This window comes from Primulina eburnea, chromosome 8, assembly GCF_022965805.1.
Source record: "Primulina eburnea isolate SZY01 chromosome 8, ASM2296580v1, whole genome shotgun sequence".
Classification (NCBI taxonomy): domain Eukaryota; kingdom Viridiplantae; phylum Streptophyta; class Magnoliopsida; order Lamiales; family Gesneriaceae; genus Primulina; species Primulina eburnea.
In genome coordinates this window covers 8905842-8924405 of record NC_133108.1, presented here as the reverse complement: position 1 = coordinate 8924405, position 18564 = coordinate 8905842, and the positions used below count along the sequence as shown (strand labels likewise).

Sequence of the window (18564 nt, the reverse complement as noted above, 5' to 3'; positions counted from 1 at the left end):
ACGTACGCTTATATCGGAGTAGTTAGAGCCAAGTGAAAAATTGTTCACTAAAGGTATATACTAAACACCCTATGAATGTTTATTCAATCCAAATCATACGAGTGTCCAAAATTTATTTTGATTGTCAAAATAAAATAAAAAAATTTATACTTCCGTTGCTATGGGCACCAAAGAACACGAATAACAACATCGGGAAACTGCACGCGAAAGGAGTGTGTTCTTATTCCTGGGATTACGTATAGTCATTTTTAGTTTCTTTGGTCTTTTTTTCCTTTAAGAGTAATCTGCGAAGTTGTCGCTTCGTTTCTGGATTTGATCTTGTTTAAGTTTTTGCTCGGATGTAGCGAGTACAGTTTCTTTATACTGCTTAAATCTACCACGGATTTATTATTTAGTTCTTTGTTTTTTTATTCACTCTTTCTGGGATTCTTCTGCACTTGACATTGAATTAATTTATTGACAAAAACATTAAGAACTTCCCCAGATTTGGGCGATTGAAAAAGGTGGATATGTTTACAGAATTGAATCTATTTTTGGCTATAAGGTGGATATGTTTATAGAATTGAAAAAAGTGGATATATTTACATTAAGAACTTCCCTAGTTTGGTTATACAGAATTGAATATATTTTTTGCAGATAAAAATCATCCGCAGCGTCTTTTATTTTCAGGCATAAAGTTTTGGTTGATCTCGAAATACTGTGTTGAGGTTCATTTCGAGCTAGAAATCAAATGGAGGAAGGTGTTAGTAAACCGGATAAAACAGAATTCACAGAATGCTGGCGCACGACTTGGAGGACACCTTACATCATGTGCCTCGCCTTCTCAGCTGGCATAGGAGGGCTTTTGTTTGGTTACGATACCGGTATGAAACTGCCCTACTTTTCATTTACTTTTGAATTGGATCTGCCAATTTGCACAAGATTTTCTATTTGTCAATTATCTATAACATGACTAAATTTGTGTTGCCCGATCACTAGGAGTCATTTCTGGTGCACTGCTCTACATTCGAGACGAGTACCCATCTATCGCCAGACAACATGGCTGCAGGTAACTCCACAATGACAACATGTCCTCCAACGAATTTTTGTTTAAAGTTTTCTGTGAGAATTTTCTGAAAAATGGCAAGTTTCCCCCAACGAAAATGTGTATAGACACCCCATTTCTGTTGGAAATTTGAATAAAAATTATATGTCATGAATGTGGGAGTGCCTTTTGGCTCTCCACATTTTTGAGTTGGTTGTGGCTCATTATTGTGGAGTGTCTTTTGACTTTCCACATTCTTGAGTTACTTGAAGACTTTTGGTTCTTCATATTCTTTTGTTAATGGGAAGATTAATTGATTTAATTAATCTTGCATGGTGTGCATTTTGGGGCTTATAAATAGTCTGTTCATTTCCTCATTTCAAAGGCATGAAATTTTTATCTCTTTCAAGCACTTTCTTGCATTTCATATTGTTATCTTTCCATTTGGCCTCCGTTAAATTTAGGTGATAAAGTAAAGGTACTTTTTCAGTTCGCCGTAGTAGTGTCTCGTGCTAAGTCACTGCTGGTTGTTCCGTTGTATCCTGGGAAGCAGACGTCCAAGACGATCCTCGAAGCACATACAGGAGGGGACAAATCTGTTTTAAGGAAATTGTACACGCTACAGGCTTCGTTTTGGTTTATTTTAAGCATTTCTCTACTGTTTTACTTCACTATTGATTTGCTGGTTTCTTTGCCAATAGCTTTCTGTACTATACCATTTGATATATTATGCAACAAACTTAAAACAGATTCCTCATTACGTGGTTTGTTTCAGATATAGCTACTGAAACCAGCATGCAAAGGAAAACTAGTTATGTTGTCCCTATTATGGCTCAAGTTGTCCCTCATATTAACCCACGTGTTGCTGCGGTTGCTGTCCCAGCCAGTCACGGTGAAAACCCGAGAAGTTCACTGGTGTGGACTTCAAAAGATGACAGCAGAAGATGTTGTTTTGCTTGACGATGCTGAACCTGGCTAGATTCCTCTCTGATGATGCTCCTAAAATCCAAGAGGGTGAGGGAGATGTTGAATCTGTTAGTGCGGTGGAGGCATGGAATCATTATGATATCTTATGCTGAAACTATGTACTAAACGGATTGGTCGATTCGCTCTACAACGTGTTTTGCGAAAAGAAAACGGCTAAAGAGTTGTGGGAATCCCTGACAGGAATTATAAAACGGAGGATGTCGGGGCCAAGAAGTTTCTTGTTGGCCCCTTTCTAGACTTTAAAATGGTGGATTCAAGTCGGTTATCAACCAAGTTCAAGAACTCCAAGTGATTCGTCACGAGATTCACGGTGAGGGGATGACTTTGAGTGAATCATTCCAAGTGGCTGCTATTGTTGAGAAGCTACCACTAGCTTGGAAGGATTTCAAAAATTACTTGAAGCACTAGCGAAAGGAGATGAATGTTGAAGAGCTCATTGTTCGACTTCGAATCGAGGAAGAAAACAAGAGTTCGGAAAGACGATTGTTTTCTCCTGTTTCCGCTAAGGCAAATGTGTTCGAGCATGGTCAATGCTTGAAAACGAGAAACTTCTCTCCCTCCAACAACAAGTTGAACCTCAGACCCAAAGGAGGCGTTTCAAAGAAGAAGTTCTCTGAAAAATGCTATAACTGTGATGGCATGGGTCACAAGGCATCTGAATGTAAGAAGACAAAGAGAAACCGAGATGTGAATATGGTGGAGAACATATCTCAAGAGGTTTCAAACATTAATTTATGTGATGTAATCTCTGAAATTAATCTGGTGGGTTCAAACTCAAGGGAGTGGTGGATCGACACTGGTGCCACTCGCCATGTTTGCTCCAACAAGGAGATGTTTGCTACTCTTGAGGAATCTATGAATGGGGAAAATATATTCATTGAAAATTCCGCCACTTCTGATATCAAGGGTCAAGGAAAAGTTGTCCTAAAGATGACATCTGGAAATGAACTGACTTTGAACAATGTGTTGTATGTACCGGACATCCGTAAGAACTTGGTGTCTGGGTCGCTTCTTAACAAGCATGGTTTCCGCATTGTCTTCGAGTCAGATAAGGTGGTTTTGTCGAAAAGTGGATGTTTGTTGGAAAAGGGTATGTTTGTAATGGTTTATTCAAACTCAATGTAATGGCTATTAAGCTTGTGATTAATAAAGTTAATACTTTTGCTTACTTGCTTGAGTCTTCTTGTTTATGGCATGGTAGACTTAGACATGTTAATTATGATACAATTCGTAGATTAATTGACATGAAAAACATTCCAGCATTCCAAATTGATAAACAACACAAATGTGAAACTTGTGTTGAGGCAAAACTAACAAGATCATCTTTTTGAACTATTGAAAGAAATAGTGAACAACTTGATTTAATTCACAGTGATATATGTGATCTAAAAAGTGTGCAAACTCGTGGTAGAAATAAATATTTCATCACTTTTGTTGACGATAGCACAAAACTTTGTTATGTGTAACTACTTAAAAGTAAGGATGAAGCTATCTAAAAATTCGTCCAATATAAGAGTAAAGTTGAAAACCAACTTAGCAAGAAAATTAAGGTTCTAAGAATTGATCGTGGAGGTGAATATGAAGCACCATTTGCTGAGTTTTGTGCTCGACATGTGATCAAACACGAAAGAACTTCACCTTATTCTCCTCAGCAAAACGGCATTGCAGAGAGGAAAAATCGTACCTTGAAAGAAATGATGAATGTGTTGTTATTAAGTTCTGGTTCACCACAGAACTTGTGGGGGGAAGCTGTTCTAACAGCTAATTACCTTTTAAATAAGGTACTCTGAAAGAAGCAAGATAAAAGTCCATACGAGTTATGGAAAGGTAGAAGTCCTTCTAACCAATACTTATAAGTATGGGGGTGTCTTGCCAAAGTAGCAGTACCCACTTCAAAGAAAGTAAAGACAGGACCAAAAACTGTTGATTGCATTTTCATTGGATATGCTCAAAACATTACCGCGTATCGTTTTCTTGTACATGAATCTCAAATACCTGATATTCACAAGGATACGATAATGGAATCAAGAAATTCTTCGTCTTTGAATACGTGTTTCCATACAAATCTAAGGGAGAACCAAGTTCATCCAAAAGATTGTACGAGACAATTGATAAAGAAGAAGAGCTTGATCAAAATATTGAACCTAGACGTAGTAAGAGAGCTAGGACTGAGAAATCCTTTGGTCCGGATTTCATCACTTTCATGATGGAAAGTGAACCTCAAAACTTCAAGGGAGCAATGAGTTCATCTGAGGGACCTCTATGGAAAGAGGCTATCAATTCCGAAATGGAATCCATTTTACAAAACCATACGTGAGAATTAGTAAATCTTCCTTCGGGAATCAAACCACTAGGATGTAAATGGGGTTTCAAAAGAAAAATGAAATCAGATGGAACCATAGATAAGTATAAAGCCAGATTGGTAACTGAACGTTACCATCAACGTGAAGGGCTTGATTACTTTTACACATATTCTCCTGTATCGAGATTAACCTCTATTTGTGTGATACTTGCGATTGTCGCCTTGCGGAATCTTGAAGTACATCAAATGGACGTAAAGACAGCTTTTTTAAATGGAGATTTAGAAGAGGAAATTTTCATGGAACAACCTGAGGGATTTTCTGCGACTGGGCAAGAAAATAAGGTTTGTAAACTGGTGAAGTCTCTGTATGGCTTAAAACAAGCACCAAAGCAATGGCATGAAAAATTTGATAAAGCCATGATTGAAAGTGGATTTAAATTCAGTGAATGTGACAAATGTGTATACATAAAAACCACTGAAAATTGATATGTCATTATGTCTTTACGTAGATGACATACTTATCATTAGTAGTAATGATAAGATGATCAAATCCACCAAGAAGTTATTGAACTCAAGATTTGACATGAAAGATTTGGGCTTAGCCGATGTAATCCTTGGAATTAAAATTCATAGAACATCAGAAGGGTTAGTCCTAAGTTAGTCACATTATGTTGACAAAATACTTGAGAAATTCAATAATGATGACTCTGCATTGGCTAAAACCCCGATAGATACCAGTCAGCATCTATCAAAGAATCGAGGTGAGATTATGTCTCAATTAGAATACTCTCAAGTCATTGGAAGTATGATGTACTTAATGAGTTGTACAAGACCAGACATAGCATGTGCAGTAAGCAGATTGAGTAGATTCACGAGTAATCCAAGAGTTGAACACTGGAAAGCAATTATCAGATTGCTAAGATACTTAAGGTACACTCGTGATCATGGGCTACACTATACCAAATATCATGTTGTTATTGAAGGATACAGTGATGCAAATTGGATATCTAATATGAAAGACTCAAAATCTACAAGTGGATTTGTATTCACTTTAGGAGGTGCATCAATTGCGTGAAATCTTCTAAACAAACTGTAATAGCCAGATCCACAATGGAATCTGATTTATAGCTCTTGACAAGTCTGCTGAAGAGGCTGAATGGCTGCGTCACTTCTTACAAGATGTTCCAGGATGGGAAAAACCAGTTCCGGCTATATGCATACATTGTGATAGCCAATCTGTGATTGGAAGGGTACAAAATAAAATGTATAATGGTAAGTCTAGGCATATACGTCGTAGACATAATACCATCAGACAACTACTCTCAACTGGAGTTATCTCTGTTGACTATGTAAAGTCAAAGAATAATATAGCAGATCCACTAACCAAGGGGTTAAACAGAGAGTTAGTTGCGAAAATGTCTAGGGGAATGGGGCTCAAGCCTATAAAATAAATTGGTGTGAAGGAAAACCCAACCTACGCTGACTGGAGATCCCAAGAACTAGGTACAATGGGACAACCTAATCACACTAATTTGGTACATCACTGTGGGGGTTATCCCTAGTCCATTTCGATTATGAAACAGTGAATGTTGAGGATAAGCTTACGAGTTTTAATGATTCTGATGAGATAATATAGAATCACCTATATGAGAGAGAAGTAGGGCCGCTTCTAAGAAATTACTAGGCTCAATTCTAGACCCTCTTGCAGAACCAGACGTGTTCATGGCCAAAACGAAAACAATAATGAGAACTGAATAGTATCAGGGAGAGTCTTGTGTGAAGTATATCTTAATTTACATAAACGGCAGAACAGTTCAAGGGCTTCATGTCTACTGGTCAGCTAGTAAAGCAAATATATTTCATGAGGGAAGGTTCAAAGGGTAACACCTACCTATTCTATGCAGGATTCAACTGTAGAACTTTGTCACCTAGATTTGTATCAATTTTCATTCATGTGGGGAATTTTTGGAAATTTGAATAAAAATTATATGTCATGAATGTGATAGCATGGTTCGCCGGAACGGCCGTTATGCGGCCGGAACGGGCGGAACGGAACGGGAACGGTGGCCACCGTTTCAAAGTTCCAGGCCAAATCGTTTATTGTTTTGTAGCGGCGTTCTGCGACGTTTTATCGGCCGCATAACAGGAGAACGGAATCGGAACGATGGCGCGGAACGGGTTGGTGTGGAACAATGTGGATTTATCAATTTCCCTACATTAGGATCGGAAGCTTGGAAAGAAACGTGTGTACTCTACTTTTATCCTTTGAAAGTTTTAAGAAAATTTCCAGCACAACTGATTTGAGATGTTGAACTCTGCAGATTTTACTTTGATTTCAGCATGACTTACGTAGGAACATGAATGATTTGCTCCCACACAGTAAATTTGTCCTTGCTATTCGGAGCTGTTCTTTCTTGGGGAGTCATGTGGCCGTTGATCAGTGAAAAGAAGGGAGATTGGTTCCCTCGAAATCTCAAGGAAAGCAGTATGAAGAGTCTCAATGGTTACAAAGTAAAGCACTCATTTGATTTATCAGGTTTCACTCACTTCTGATTAAATTTTAAATAATTGTGTCATGTTCATCTGCAGGTTTTCATATCTATCTCCCTTATTCTTGGGGACGGTCTTTACAATTTTATCAAGACATTGTTTGTTACAACTAAGAGCATTTACACTACATTTAATGTGGATCATCTTAAATCAGGTGAATCATAACTTTTACTCACAACCCTTTCTTTTTTCCCCACCGCATAACGGGAGAACGGAACCGGTATGTTATAATTTTTAGTGTGAATTTTCTTATTGTGCTATTATTGTAAAATAGTTTTGTATTGATATATTAATTTGTAATAACTTCATATATTTTATTTTTTAGTATGATGTAATTTATATTTACATTTTTTTACCAATTTTTTGAATTTATTAATTTTTTTATACAACACTTCTGCAACCGTTCCGCAACATAACATTGGAACTGGAACGGTAGTTGCCGTTCCAAGCACCGCAACCGTTCCGGTGAACCATGTGTGAGAGTGCCTTTTGGCTCTCCACATTCTTGAGTTGGTTGTGGCTCATTATTGTGGAGTAGTCTTTTGACTTTCCACATTCTTGAGTTACTTGAAGACTTTTGGTTCTTCATATTCTTTAGTTAATGGGAAGATTAATTGAGTTAATTAATCTTGCATGGTGTGCATTTTGGGGCTTATAAATAGTCTATTCACTTCCTCATTTCAAAAGCATGAAATTTTTATCTCTTTCAAGCACTTTCTTGCATTTCATATTGTTATCTTTCCATCTGGCTTCCGTTAAATCTCGGTGATAAAGTAAATGTACGTTTTCAGTTCGCCGTAGTAATGTCTCGTGCTAAGTCACTGCTGGTTGTTTCATTGTATCCTGGGAAGCGACGTCCAAGACGATCCTCGAAACATATACAGGAGGGGACAAATCTGTTTTAAGGAAACTGTACACGTTACAGGCCTCGGTTTGGTTTATTTTAAGCATTTCTCTACTGTTTTACTTCACTATTGATTTGATGGTTTCTTTCCCAATAGCTTTCTGTACTATACTATTTGATATATTGTGCAACAATTTCTCCTACCCTTGTTTCGGCTCGCACCTTCTCTCGGACAAGGCAAATTACAATTTCAAAGATTCATACCATTTTTCGTTCGTGGTAATGCTTATTTTCATTCATCGATGTTAAGGAAACAATCGTGAGCATGGCTATAGAAGGAGCTATCATTGGTGCTGCTTTCGGTGGAATGATAAACGATAAGTACGACCGAAAGAAATCCATTCTTTTGGCAGACGGTCTTTTTTTCCTTCGGTGCAATTGTCATGGCTACGGCTGTAGGCCCTTGGATGATAATCATAGGAAGAATACTAGTCGGTTTAGGAGTAGAATGGCATCCATGACTGCCATTTCTGGGGCATCCCCTGCTCGGATCATGGTAGCTTTGGTTAGCACAAACGGTCTGCTGATCACAGGAGGACAATTCTTGGTCTTACCTTATCAACTTGGCGTTCACAAAGGTAGTTTATTTTTCAGAAGTTTTATATGCTCAAATTGTTGTTACTATCTTTAAACACATTGTGTATGTGTTTTCAGACACATGGAACGTGGCGTTGGATGCTCGGGGTAGCAGGAGTTCCGGCCATTGTTCAGATCATCTTGATGATTCGCTTCCCGAGTCACCTAGCTAGATGGTTATTTAGGCAGGTAGAAACATCCTAATGCCCCATCTTTATACTAATTTACCAATATTTACCGTTATGGAGGAAAATTTGATCAAAGATTTGATGAAACTTCTCATACGAACAACCTTGATCAGGACAAAGTTAAAGAAGCTAGGGCAATTTTGGAGAAAATCTACCGTCCCCACGAAGTTGAAGATGAAATGACCGCTCTGCAGTCTTCCATTGAAGCTGAAAAAGCCGAGGAAGGGGCTATCGGAAGGGCATACTTTCGAAACTTAAGAACGTTTGGCGAAACGACGTTGTAAGAAGAGGCCTATACGCGGGCATAACCGTTCAAGTTGCTCAACAATTTGTCGGCATGAACACGTCATGTACTACAGTCCCACAATTGTTCAGCTAGCGGGATTTGCTTCTAACAAGACAGCAATAGCACTGTCTCTCATCACATCTGGCCTGAACGCCATTGGCTCAATTGTTAGCATGGCTTTTGTTGACAGATTCGGGAGACGTAGATTGATGATTGTATCTATGTTTGGGATCATAATCTGCCTTGTCGTGTTATCTGTCCTATTTTACGAAGCCTCTGAACACGCACCACGAGTCAGCACTTTCGAATCTTCCCATTTTTGGTGCAAACTCGACTTGTTCCAGTTTCTTGCAAGCCATACAACCATCTTCCTCGAACTGTATGTCATGCGTGAAACCAGACACGCATTGCGGCTTTTGTTCCAAAGGAGACAACAAAGTAAAAGATTATTTGTGTCGATTCTTGGTGATACTATGGACACAGATAATCTCTAACATTTTAATAATCTATCTTGTTTTTAAATCTTATAACTAGTATCAACCGGGAGCATGCGTGGCCGCAACCGATGCTGTGAAATCAATGTGTCGTGGAGAACGTCGTACGAGGTATACAGAAGGCTGTCCAAGCAAATTCGGGATTTATGCGGTTTTACTTCTTGGACCATACATAATATCCTATTCACCTGGCATGGGGACTGCGCCATGGATCGTGAACTCGGAGATATATCCACTACGATACAGAGGCATCGGCAGAGGAATCGCAGCAGTTTTGAACAGGGTTTCCAATCTTGTAGTCAACCAGACATTCTTAACTTTGACTGAAGCAATAGGTTCTTCATGCACATTTCTCTTATTTGCTGGATTTTCGTTCATTGGGCTCTTGGCGATCTTTTTCCTGGTACCTGAAACAAAGGGACTGCAGGTTGAAGAGGTTGAAAAGATGCTGGAGAAGGGATTCAGACCGAAGTTGGGTGGCGGTTCCGAGGAAGCTGATGATTCCGAGTGAAACCGTGCGTGTGTTTTAACTCTTGTCACAATTTACAGCAGTGTTTTGTTTTCGGTTGTTCGTATTATACATTTACAAGTACTGACGGACTTGGACAATAAATTAAGAGTTTTCAGGTTTCTTAGTTTCTGGGATTGGTGATTTTTATCTTGTGATTTTCTGGGCAAATAGCATTTTTAATTCGAATATTTCTTTATGTTTAATTGATGACTCCACAATATTTTTATTTTAAATTAGATGGTCGATTGATTTTCTTGACTTAAAACCTAGCGTAGATGGCATGGTAAATTTACTGACACTTTCTGTGAGAGCAAGAAGGGGAAAAAAGACATCTTTTCAGACTCTTTAGTCTTCACTAGCAATTGGTAACGTGGGAGATTTGGGTCTGAAACTTTGTTGTAAACAGATATGTTTTTATCTATGCAACGGCTGAATCGTGTAGCACATCAACCAACTCGCCATTTTTTTTTTATGTTAATCGATAATACTGGCCCAGTCGCATATTGGGTGGTCCAATTTTTTTTTAAAAAACACTTATTTCGTATAATTTTAGAATAATATGATATTAACTCGAGTAGATTAATTTAAAATATTAAAATATTCTAAGGTTTAAAATTCTAGATCGGACATAGTTATATTTCTGGATCCACTCTTGATCAATAATTGATTGGTGCAACGACGACTTTCCTTCTTGGCTTACAGTACTGCATAATAAGTCGAGATATTATGTAGTATACATATGTTTGCTTTAAAAAAGGTGGGGAAAAACAAAAACAAAAAAATACAATATTATAATAATAATTTTCTATTCAAATGTTATTCGTAAGAAACTCAGTCTCCGCTAATATTTATAATTTAAGTCAATATATTATGTTTAAAGTACAATTATTACTAATTAAAAAATTGAAATATTTAATATATTCATATATGACATAACAATAATAAATATTTTCCTCAGTTAAAAATTTACCATATTCTTTGATATAATAATACAGAAATAACTCCAAACACCACCACAAACTCCATAGTTACAAAAACTAATTATATGTGTGTGACACCTAATACACAAAAATATAATGAGTAGGTCTCTTATAGACGGTCTTACGAATCTTTATCTATGAGATGGATTAACCCAGAGACGGATCTACGCTAGGGCTATACTGGGCTGTAGCCCAGCCCATTTTTTTTTATTTAGCGACGATTTTTTGAAAACCGTCGCTACTTTTGCGACGGTTTTAGTAAACCCGTCGCCGATGTGGATAGGCGACAGTTTTATCAAACACCGTCGCAAATATTAGCAACGGTTATTTCTAAAACCGTCGCTAAAGTATTAAAAAATAAAAAAAAAGTGGATCAGCGGTTTTAATTAGCGACGGTTTATTCAATAGAACATCATTACCACTTTGATGTTTTTAATGCAGCAATAAATTTCATTTTGATGGAGTTAAATACTCGGTTCAATGAGTCATCGGTGAAACTTCTTTCTCTTAGTATAGTTTTAGATCCTAAAAATTCATTTGACTCATTTAACAGTGATGATATTTGCAAGCTTGCGAAGAAGTTTTATCCTGGAGATTTCACAGATCAAGAAATTGTTGTTTTGAAGTATGCATTGATACATTTATAAACTCAATGTGATGCAGAATTTAAAGGTTTCTACACTTGTTGAGTTGTGTCAGCAATTGACCGAGAGTGGACGGTCAAGTGTTTATGTTATGTTGACTAGATTGATTCATCTTGTTTTGACATTATCTGTCTACTGCCACTATTGAACGGGCTTTTTCAGCAATGAAGCATGTGAAGACGGCACTTCGCAATAAAATGGAGGATGACTTTCTTGCCGATTGTTGGACACTCTATGTTGAACGAGATTTAGCTAAACATATTGATGTAAATTCTATTATTGATGAATTTTATGTTTTAAAATCCCGTAAGGCACAACTTCGTTGAACGATATAATGTACTTTTTTTTAAATAATATATAATTTATCATATTGAGTTCAAGCCCACCCCAACTCTTATTCCTGGATCCGTCCCTGGATTAACCCTACTAATATTCACAATAAAAAGTAATAATCTTAACATAGAAAGTAATATTTTTTTGTGGATGACCCAAATAAGATATATGTCTTATAAAATACGATCCTTGAAGCTGTCTCACACAGATTTTTATCAAATATGATAATATGCATGAAGAAAGAAATCAAAGAAGCATTCGTAGTTACCAAAAGACGTAAATATTTGGTGGGGTCGGTAGCTGGTTGGGGTTGGGTGGCTGTCTTTATCATGAAGAGGAATTGTTCATGCACGTTCGTAGGCCCATAAAATCAAAACATTCAAAGTTCCACAACCTAATTTATTATCATTATTACGATATTTTAGAAAAACTACACATTATTTAATATTTTTAACAGCCTTTAAAAGTACTTGTTATCCAGATCTCTTATTTCTTAATCCTACTTATTTTAATAACGACTGAGTTAAACCTCAAATTATCATTCGAAAATTTCGAAAAACAAGATTAATACTTATAATTCATCTTACACAAAGATTCCAAATTTGAAACTCAATAATCTCAAGATCTAGATGCTTGTTAATTCAATTCGAAAGACAAATTAAGAGTGGCTAAAGAGGTCAATGGATGAGACACCGACTCTACCTACTCAGGTGAAAATTATCATAATCGACAAGAAATTGCATGCCAACTAAGGGGTCGTTTGTTTTAAATTTTAAAAATATTAATCTTTCACGTGGGAACAGAAATGACCATGCGTGGGTTCAAACTTCAAATGGCCAAATTGATGGAGGATCTTTCTCTTCTTACAAATTTCATGCGTCTTGGAAAGGAAATGGAATTCATTCTGCTCTTACCTGTATTTTTGTTGCACGACAATCATGAAAAGCAAAAAGAAAAGGGATCTTTGACGCATCATTCATCTTTGAACAAGTCATATATACATGTTCAATGGTGGAACCTCGACGAAAACACCAATGTTAATACATAATCTCAATACGAGAAAGACTAACATATCATTACTAAGCGCATAAAATGACACCATCCTCGCATCATGAACAAAGGTGTAAAATGACAAGAGCGTATTACAAACCAAACTCAACAACACTTGACTTTTAAGTAGAGGATTAGTTCAGAGAATTAGCAAAACCTTCCAAAGAATTAGGAATCACCCAACAAAACCAAGGATGACAGCCCCAACCAAAGCTGAAAACAAACTGCAGCGGTCAGTAAAATAATAGTAAAAAAAATGGGGCCATAAAAGTCCCCAAAAATTAAAGGTTATGTCATCTTCTTGCCACCAGCTTCTCCATTTTCACCATTGATATTTTATCTTGCAAACCTTCAAAAACACTCAACCACCCTCTCCATTTCGTCAACACGCTAAGCTATATACACCCAACAGCACACCATTAACTTCCTAGGCACAATATGATATAGTATAATACAGTAGTACATAACGATATAATGTATTAATTAGGGAATTTGACCATCTAAAAATGCCTCCTCCATTATGGACTTGACGAAGAAGCTTCGTGTCTTGATTCTCTCAAGTACCCAAGAAGTGTTTCAGCCTGTCAAAAGTGAACACATTCCCATTCAATCAAAACATTGGGTGTAAAAAGCCGGAACCTTTTATTCACAGATCAAGAAACAAAGGCAAGAACAACGAAAGCAACACTGCGGCAGTTGTTATCCGGGAAGGGATTACGCAAGAGGAAAGATGGAAACGTAGAACATAAATACTCCCCACATCTACCTAATGAAAGATAACAAAGAAAGCAAGAACAGCATTAAACAATGAATTAGGACCAGACCCTACAAGTGGACCACGAGATTATGACATAATCAGAAATTTGGTGTTAACTTGTGGCGCTAATTTTAGTAAACTCAAGCTGTCATCATCATCATTAAGAAAAAGTCCACTTGCGAGATAAGTATAAATTTTAACAGTATCTAATAATTAAGACAACTTTGCAGAACCTACTTCCTAGGTTAATCATCCACTCACGCTTCAAAGCTAGTCAGATAGGAAGGATAAACGTTGATTCAATGATGGTCGATTATTTTCTTAGCTTAGCCACATGCTAAATGAATAAAGACCAGTTTTCATCAAAATTTGAAATCCAAGAAAGATAAATATCAATTCAAGATTCCTAATAAATGGTTTAAAACACTGAAAAAAATATAGTCTTGGATAAGTTGCTGCTAATTGAGCACAGGAACTAGCACAAAAAAAATAAAATAAAACTTAGTAAAAATATTAAAGATAAAACACAAACGAAATCAACCTTATGTTTAGCTTTCGCCGTCCCGATCTGAGACAAGGCAACCAGCGGCGGTATTCCTCCCTCTCGCACAAGAAATCCCCTGTTTCTAACACTCTCATCACACAACTGCAACAAAGTTAACACCGCAAATTCCTTCCCCTTTTCACTGCTATCCTCAATCGCTTCCACCAAAGCCGGGATCCCACCTTCTTCAACAATGGCCTCGCGCCCCATTTCAATCCCCGCCAAGCTGCTCAACACCACCATCGCCTTCTCCGCTAGCCCAGTGCCCTGTTCACAAACAAGACCCAACAACGGAATCACTGCCCCGGCACTAACTGTTCTTTCTTTATTCAATTTAACAGAACAGAGCTTATAAAGAGTGGTCAAAGCGTCCTTCTTCCCTCGATTTGAACCGTTTATCAGCAGTGCCACCAATGGGGGAATCGCACCGCAAGCTCCAATTGAGAGCTTATTCTCATCTATTAAAGACAGACTCAAAAGAGCGCAAGCGGCGTTTTGTTTGGAAATCTCGGTACCTGTTTTCAAGACATAGATTAAAGATTTCACAGCGCCTGCTCTTGTGATCAACGTTTTGTTGGATTCGTGAAGTGAAAGGTTCAGAAGAGCCGTGACGGCGTGTTCTTGGGTCATTGGGTCGGAACAACGGAGGAGAGGGATTAAAGCGGGTACTGCCCCGGATTCACCGATCAAGACCCGGTTGTCGGCCCGATTTTTCGCCAACAGTCGCAATTTAGCAGCAGCAGATCTCTTCACAGCAACTGATGAAGATTGTAAACCATCAACACATAATTTCACGGTGGGCTGCAGGTCTTCAGGTGAGATACTGTCTATAATTTCCGTAGAAAAAGTCTCTCTCTGCAAGAACCCAGAACAAGGTTCCAATTCGGGATTAAACTCCATGTCCGAGTTGGGGCCTGGGTCGGGAAGGGTAGCAAGGCGCTGGAGCTCCCCGGAAATGTCGCTGGAACAAGCAGAAAAGTCACTGAACGCTTGCGAGACATCCAAAATCTCATCGATATCCGACGATGAGGGGCTCTTGAAGGTATTAGAAGATTTCTTAGCAAGTTCGCCGAGTCTGAGGTCGACAACCGAGTCAGTAAGAATCTCCGACACATTCCGCGATCTCTCCTCATCATCTTGGAAGATAGTAGAACGGATTGTCCGCATAGAACGGCCCATGGAGCGGTTCAACTTAACGGAGGACGGCGGCGGTGTGTAGTAGTAAGGCCGCGTTTGGGGGTATCGAACAGAGATGTCTGGGTTGGAATGAGACTGAGAATCTTGTACAGAAACCATGGTGAAATCATAAATGGTGGGATGCAAGAAAGTTTGCAAAAGTGAGAGAAGAAGAATGAATGGTGGATAAATATAAATGAGTGGATTTGTTTTAAGAGTGAGTCTCATGTGAGACCATCTCACGGATCTTAATCTGTGAGACGGGTCAACCCTACTCATATTCACAATAAAAAGTAATACTCTTAGCATAAAAAGTAAAACTTTTTCATGGATAATCCAAATAAGAGATCCGTCTCACAAATACGACCCGTGAGACCGTCTCACAAATACGACCCGTGAGACCGTCTCATACAAGTTTTTGCCTTGTTTTAATGCAAAAGAATTTTGGTGTGGCTCTCAAACTCAGCCTTGCAAGCCAAAACGGACCATAATTTTTCTTTTTTTGTCCAAATATATATTCTCGTCTAGTCCATTTAAAAAATAAAACCATTTTTCATACTTAATGAATAATTTTACTTACAATCAAATTGTATTACGAATTTGAGCGAGTTTCATGTAAGATCATATTATGGATCTTAATATATGAGACGAGTCAATTTTATCGATATTCACAATAAAAATTAATAATTCTAGCATAAAAAGTAATTTTTCATAGATGATCCAAATAAAATTTTTGTTTCACAAATACGATACGCGAGACCGTCTCACACAAATTTTTGCTTACGAAATTTTTATTTATTAGATAGCTCTATCTTATTCATATTAACAACAGAAAAATAATATTTTCTCGTTAATGATATAAATAAAATATTCTTCTCACAAAATTTATTCGTGAGATCATTTTACATGAATTTTTGTATTTACTAATAGACTTATTTAATTTATATAATAGTATTCAATTTTCACTTCTTAATATAATTAAATAATGATAAATTAAGAAACTTATCGATATAATTTATTTTCTAAATAACATTCTAAATTTGTGTGAGAAAAAAAAAGTGTACTATTTAATTTCGAGGCAAAAACTTATGTGAGAAGGTCTCGCGTGTCGTATTTGTAAGATGAGTCTCTTATTTGGGTCATCCATGAAAAAGTATTATTTTTTATGCTAAGAATATTACTTTTTATTATGAATATGAGTATGATTGACCCGTCTCACATATTAAAATCCGTGAGACGGTCTCATATGAGACTCAATCTTAATTTGGATGCACATAGTATAATATAACTTTTTATAATCTGATTACAAGTATTATACAACGTCGTATCACTTATCCAAAATCATTATTGGTCAATTTGTGTAAAGTCGAACAGTTTAGTTATAACTTTCGATAAATGAAATCAAAATGTTAGATTAAAATTTTTCAGTTAAACATTCATTTTGAGTATGTTTGTATATCAACAAAAAAGACTTGTCACGTATATTGATTATAAAAAGTTTAAATGAATCAAGTCATTAAATTTGATTCGGCCTATACATACAGAGAATATGTATGTTTTGAATAGATTTATATAATTTTTTCACTAGTAGAAAATTAATTATGTGATAAATTATATTGAAAGATGTAAAGAAATATAGTTTTAAAGTAGCATAACAATAAAAACAGCAAGATGTGGTTTTATTTTGATTATCAGAAATTCATTTTGTCACACATTCATTTCCAATAAATGAATCCAAACAAATAATTAAAATTTACGGTATGCGTTTTGTGGTCTATACATTGTTTTAAAAAGAAAAAAAAAAAGAAAAATACATTATATCACTAAACACCAAATCACACTTTACATAGGACTGAGAAATAAATAACAAAAATCTTTGTAATCTATACATTCCCCTTTTATCAATCTCCGAGACGCGTCAACAATATCTAATCGAAATATGCGTATGTCGCAAAAAGAAATGTCGAAAAAAGTCACTATAAATGCTTTTGATACCAAAGAGTCTAATTCAAACATAAGGTTTGAAGGATAAAATTAAACTTCTAGTAATCATGTCTGAGTCGAGAATCAGAGCTCAGAGGTTAATTTGAGTGTACTTTTTTAAATTTTGGTCAACTATTTTTTTAAGAAAATGACATTCTCGAATATATTTATTATTTTATAAATTTAGCCGATTAATTCGACCAAACTGCGGATCTATGTTTGGTCGATAATGATTATAATAAACTAGTAATCACTGCTATTATAGGAACATGGGATCTTTTAGCACAAAGTTTTAATTGTAAAGGAAACGTATTTTTATATTTTTAGTTTTTTTTTGGTTTATTGTGTGTTTTAAAATAATATAAAAAAAATTATCTCCAAATTTAATAGGTTGTATGTGACTATGTGTTACAATTTAAATCTAACACAAGTATTTGACTAGTATAATATCGTAAAGTTATATTTGATTATATTGTTTACTAAAAATTCAAATATTTCTCAAGGCGCCTCGATTTATCTTTCCTCAAAATATTTGTGTATTTATTTCGATCCACTAATTTTGAGATTAGATATAAATTACAAATTTTGTTCTAAGTATTGAATAGTATAATATCGTAAAGTTATATTTGATTATATTGTTTACTAAAAATTCAAAATATTTCTCAAGCGCCTCGATTTATCTTTCCTCAAAATATTTGTGTATTTATTTCGATCCACTATTTTGAGATGAGATAATAATTACAAATTTTGTTCTATTTTAATATTTAATAAATGTAAATTAAAGAAATATATAAATGAAGACAAAAACTTAAGTGAGACGATCTCACGAGTCTATTTTGTGAGACGAAATCTTATTTGAGTCATTCATGTAAAAATATTACTTTTTATGATAAGAGTGATACTTTTGTGAAACTGTCTCACAAGAAACATACTCAGAATGCTATTATAATTCTAATTCAACTATTTGTCTGATATCAGATGAATGATTAATGATCAGATAATGATAGATAAGTAAACAAGAGGATGTATATTGTGAGACGTTCACACGTATCTTTATTCGTGATATAAGTTAATCTGCTCTTTTTTCTAAGTGATCAAAATAGAATATCAATTTTATAAAATTGACATGTGAGATCATTTCAGTGGAGTTTTTTTTTTTTTGAATAAACAATATTCAAATATCAAGGCAACACATATTTGATTTATTTTTATTTAATGCATGCATGTCTGTAAGTTTTTTTAGTACATACTCACACATGTATAACATACATGTTT

The 18564-nt window shown here is 36.0% G+C and overlaps 1 protein-coding gene, 1 long non-coding RNA gene and 1 pseudogene across 2 annotated transcripts; 2 read left to right on the top strand and 1 right to left on the bottom strand.

Annotated features, from left to right (window-relative positions):
- The first annotated feature begins 616 nt into the window (after positions 1-616).
- Positions 617-10002, top strand: LOC140838842 (inositol transporter 4-like; annotated as a pseudogene).
- On the top strand, positions 6477-7054 carry LOC140837777 (uncharacterized). The gene is made up of 3 exons (XR_012119454.1): positions 6477-6556; positions 6635-6824; positions 6903-7054. It is a non-coding gene; the product is annotated as an uncharacterized lncRNA (long non-coding RNA).
- A 2718-nt stretch (positions 10003-12720) lies between the features above and the next one.
- LOC140838841 (uncharacterized) lies at positions 12721-15488 on the bottom strand. The gene is made up of 2 exons (XM_073205438.1): positions 14128-15488; positions 12721-13410 (listed from the first exon to the last, which is right to left on the bottom strand). Exons 1-2 carry the CDS (start codon positions 15424-15426, stop codon positions 13348-13350), a joined length of 1362 nt encoding a protein of 453 aa, XP_073061539.1. The 5' UTR covers positions 15427-15488; the 3' UTR covers positions 12721-13347.
- Positions 15489-18564: the final 3076 nt, after the last annotated feature.